The sequence below is a fragment of the Protomyctophum bolini genome, assembly GCF_963924005.1.
Source record: "Protomyctophum bolini genome assembly, chromosome: 3".
In the NCBI taxonomy this organism is placed as follows: domain Eukaryota; kingdom Metazoa; phylum Chordata; class Actinopteri; order Myctophiformes; family Myctophidae; genus Protomyctophum; species Protomyctophum bolini.
In genome coordinates, this window is record NC_137864.1 from 6,524,779 (window position 1) to 6,529,558 (window position 4,780).

The 4,780-nt window shown below is 42.4% G+C and overlaps 1 protein-coding gene across 1 annotated transcript; it reads right to left on the bottom strand.

The window, feature by feature from the left end:
• Positions 1–4,222: 4,222 nt before the first annotated feature.
• LOC308311946 (iron-sulfur cluster assembly 1 homolog, mitochondrial-like) lies at positions 4,223–4,567 on the bottom strand (the record flags this gene model as incomplete). Its single annotated transcript, XM_080758757.1, has 1 exon — positions 4,223–4,567. The coding sequence occupies one exon, from the start codon at positions 4,565–4,567 to the stop codon at positions 4,223–4,225; it is 345 nt and encodes a 114-aa protein (XP_080614883.1).
• Positions 4,568–4,780: the final 213 nt, after the last annotated feature.

Sequence of the window (4,780 nt, forward strand, 5' to 3'; positions counted from 1 at the left end):
CAGACTGCAGCGTCCAATCCCAGAGCAGAAACACAACACAACACAGACTGCAGCATCCAATCCCAGAGACACAAACAGTCACTGACTGAACATGTTTCATTAATTGCCACCCAATCATTGCGTCCTAAAATGACAGCAACAGCTTGAAGTGTACACACAGCTTAATTTGCTTACAACACAAGCAGCAGCAGCAGCAGCAGCAAAGATGGGGAAAAGGGTTCGTACCTTGAGCTGTCTTCTACTTCAGTTGTAGAAGAAGGGATGGCGGCCAGCAGGGTCAAAGTTTGGAACCCACCAATGGATAGAGAGAGATAGAGCAGTCCTCTTTTAGTTCGTCCTCAGATGAGCCCTCCAGCGGGGTCTCCAGTCCTCTCCATCCTCCATACGTCCTCAGATAAGCCCTCCAGCGGGGTCTCCAGTCCTCTCCATCCTCCATACACCCCGAATGTGGCGACTGTGGCTCAGGAGGTAGAGCAGGTCCTTGGGCAAAACTGCTCCCGATGTGCAGGTTGGTACCTTGCATGGCTTCCGCCGCAATCAGTGTATGAATGTGTGTGTGTGTGTGTGTGTGTGTGTGTGTGTGTGTGTGTGTGTGTGTGTGTGTGTGTGTGTGAGTGAATGTAATGCATATGTAAAGCGCCTTGGATAAAGGCGCTATATAAATGGCACCGTTTACCATTTAATCCCAGTGTCAATGGCACCGACCAGCCTCATTCTCCTCCTCCTGGAGGCCATCTTCTCTCACCCACCCTCGGTATCACTCCATACAGATGCATGTTGGTAACGTGTTCATCCTGGTTGATGTTTAGCACTGCACGTATAGCATTCTGGTGTAGCACAGTGGGGCCAGGGACGATAGAGCAGGCTTCAGGGTCCAGCATTCACAGCTATATAGGAGAGCGGACATCATGAATGGTAAATGGTGCATTTATATAGCGCCTTTATCCAAGGCGCCTTACATAGATTGTGCATTACATTCATCCATTCACACATACATTCATACACAGATGGCGGCGGAAACCATGCAAGGCACCAACCTGCACATCAGGAGCCATTAGGGGTTCATAAATCATAAATAATAATAACTTGAATTTATATAGCACCTTAAAAAAACAAGGACACTTTACATGAATATACTATGAATATAGTAGAGTATTTTTTTTTTATACATTGTATGGTTTTATTACTGTAAATTGTTTGACATTGACTTATAATAATAATTATAGTTGAAATACTTCAGTTATTGTTATTTTAGTATTTAAAAAAAAACATTTGCACATAGCTTGTATAAATGCCTATTCTCATACTTTAGTGTGACAGTCTTGTATGAAGAAGTATAGGGCATTAAGCCATTTTGGGGTGGGAACCCCTTTTGGTGTTTAAAACATTATGCTATACTTCAGCTATTGAAAAATAGCAGATCTACAAGCTCATAGCGCGCTATGAACTTGTAGGTCTGCTATTTTTGAAAAAATAGTGAAAATTTGCCTCAAATCTTTGAATATATATTCTTTCAGAGTTTCAGTTCAAATCTTGGAAAAATCCTCATGTCTGTCTTCACCTCATCGGATGACCTGACCTGTCCTCTCTTTTGTCCCCCTTTTCCCTCAGCCCCCCCCATTTTTATGCATAATAAGTGCCCATCAGTTCAGTTCTCCTCTCTCTCTCTAGACTTGCAATGTTTACATTTAGAAGTAACATTGAAACAATGTGCACACTTCATACTCTCAGCCAAATTTCAGGCCTAAATGGGGGATATATTTCTGCCTAACAGCAAACAAACACAATATTATTCACTTCACAGGCACAGCACACAAACAAACAATGCTTTATATCCTGCCTAGTTCTTTCATTTTACTTTTTGTGAATATAGTGACATGACATTACACACAAACAAACAATTCACCTCTATTAACCATGAATGCTAAAGCAGCTAATTAACTACTAGCTAGGTAAGCTAACGCACCTGGTCTCTTGGGGAATTGTCGTCCAAGGACGATAATTAAACTTCTCCTCCTGCTGTCACCGTCATTTCTCTGGGCAGTTTCCACTCCCTGACAACACTGACAACTCTCCTCGTCTTCCATGAGGTGGAAGTTGGTACGTTTTAACTTGTTTATTTGTTATTTCACTGTTTTACTAACAAACACGAAGGAGTTTGAGTCAGAACAAACACTCGCAGGTGTGTGTGTGTGTGTGTGTGTGTGTGTGGGGGGGGGGGGGGGGGGGGGGGGGGGGGTGTCTCCGCACGCGTCAACGTGTCAACGCAACACGCCCAGTGGAGCCCTGGCGTTAGGGAGTGTCTGCCAATAACCTGCTGCATCACAGAATAGAGTGAGCGTCTGCCTTATTACGTTTTTAACTCAAATCTATGCTTCTGGGCCGGGGGTCCCTGGAACAACATATTTTCAGATGGGGGTCGGTGGACAATTACATATAATTTTTGGGGTTCCTTGACATGAAAATGTTTGAGAACCACTGACATAGAAACATAGGGTTTTTTCAGAAAACTGTCATGATTTAGAAGACATTTTGTAGAATCGTTCTCACGTCTAAATGGGTTAAGACATTTAGGACTGAGGCTGCCGATTCTACAATATGTCTTCTAAATCCTGACACTGGTGCTCAAACTATAGTTCATGTGAAGGACCCCCAAAAAATTATAATGATCCGTGATCCGCTGACCCCCATCTCAAAATATGTTGTTCCTGCATGACCTGCAGGGACCCTCTTCACCCCAGAAGCAAAGATTTGAGTTAAAAACGTTCGCTGTGAAAGAATATACAATTCAAAGATTTGCAGCACATATATTCACAAAAATAGCTAAAGTTTACAATAATTGGTTAAAGTGGTTAAGAGCTATAAAGGTGACACAGATGCGTTCCAGGTCTCAATGGGTTAAGTGTTCTGAAAGTTATTTTCAACAGTTCTATCAGCTTGAGGAAATGCATCTCAGGTTCATATAACATTCCCATAAAGTGAACAAAGCTTGGTTATTATTTAGTTACCGGTAGTTATTTTATTTATCTCGGTAATGATTTAACACAGCAGTTGTATACAGAATAAAGGTTAACAAATTACAATTGACCGAAAAGGTATGGAGCTTATTAAAAAAGCAACCAAAAGCAAAATAAAGAAAACCATGTATCATTGATTTATTATTATGATGGTGTTGCAGGCAGGCAAAACAGCGGCACAGGATGGGACTTAAGGGTCACACTAAAGTGGCCCACTGTAGGTACATAATTAAGTAATTTACCTGTGACAGTTTTAAGTTGTCAAACATTTTCTAAATCCTCTAAAATAGTAGATCTTCTAAAAACTACCAAATAAAACTATACTTTTTCACTAAACTAAACTAAACTAACAAATCCACTTCAAAAACTAAAAATCTAAAAAGAATAAGTCAAAACTAAATCTAAATTCCAAAATCCAAAATATAATCAACTTTATATGCAATGAGGTAGACTCATAGGGCTGTATTTTGCGTGTCTTAAGTACCAGGTCTTATTCCCTAACTTGAGTAAACTAAAGACCTGGAGGCGTGGTCAATGCTCTTTGGCCACTCAGAATAGCCAAATGGCATTGACCGCGCCTCCAGGTCTTTAGTTTACTCAAGTTAGGTAATAAGACCTGGTACTTAAGACACGCAAAATACAGCCCATATTGTGGTGTAACACATAGAGGGTGGAAGAACTTCACTGTCTTTGTGTCTGCTGCTAATCTCGCCAATAAGGCAATATTTGCCCAATAGTTTTCAAATATTATGAGTCGTAGTTCTTTTCTTCACATTCAATTAATAATCTCAGATCTACCGTCATCCCACATTCCTCAATATTTAGGAAAGGGAAGTCATGTGCCATCTTTTAACTAATAAATTCTAGATTTTGCATCCTCAAAATTTGAGGACGAAATTGACGGAATGCGTCCTCAGATATTGCACGCTCATGTGATCGCTGGAAGGTGCAGTGTCAAAATAGAGTTAATCGCATAAAGGGTGCACAGGGGACATCTCACACACACAGCACACACACACACACACACACATAGAGATAGAGAGAGAGAGAGAGAGAGAGAGGGAGGTATAGGGATTGGGTATGTCATATCCCCGAATGGGCATGGACTAGTCTACACAATTCATCTTGTCGTGCATCGTGTACTGTACATCACGTGCACATCACGCTCTGTACATCACATTCATTCAGACTAGTGTATAATGCGGTCAGATATTGAAGCTCTCGCCACAGCCACACGTGCTCTTGATGTTGGGATTGTTGAAGACAAACTCGCTGGAGAGCTTCGACTCCACAAAGTCCATCTCGGTCCCCAGCAGGGTCAGCTGGGCCTTCTTGTCGATGAACACCTTGACGCCGTCCTGCGTCACCTCCTGGTCAGACTTGTCCGGCTCTTTGGTGTAGTCCAGCGTGTAGGTCAGTCCATTGCAGCCGCGGGTCCTCACCCCGACCTTCAGGCCGACGTACTCGGCCCTGTCCCGGAGCAGTGACCTGATCTTGTTCACGGCCGCCGGGGTCAGCGTCAACGCGGCTCTCGTCGTCGTTGGCGACATCTTTATCTTACTGGCTGCGAAAAAGGTCGTTTTCAAAAGGGAGGAAGACATGTTAAACTGTCATGTAAACACTTTAAAACCAAAAAGGTTTTTGATTTGTCATGAAGAAAATGACACTTGACAGGTTTAAATATACTAAGTTAACCAATGACATCAAGCTAACATCACCATCAATCATCAAGCGGGGTCTAATAGCGGCTTAGCTCCCATGTG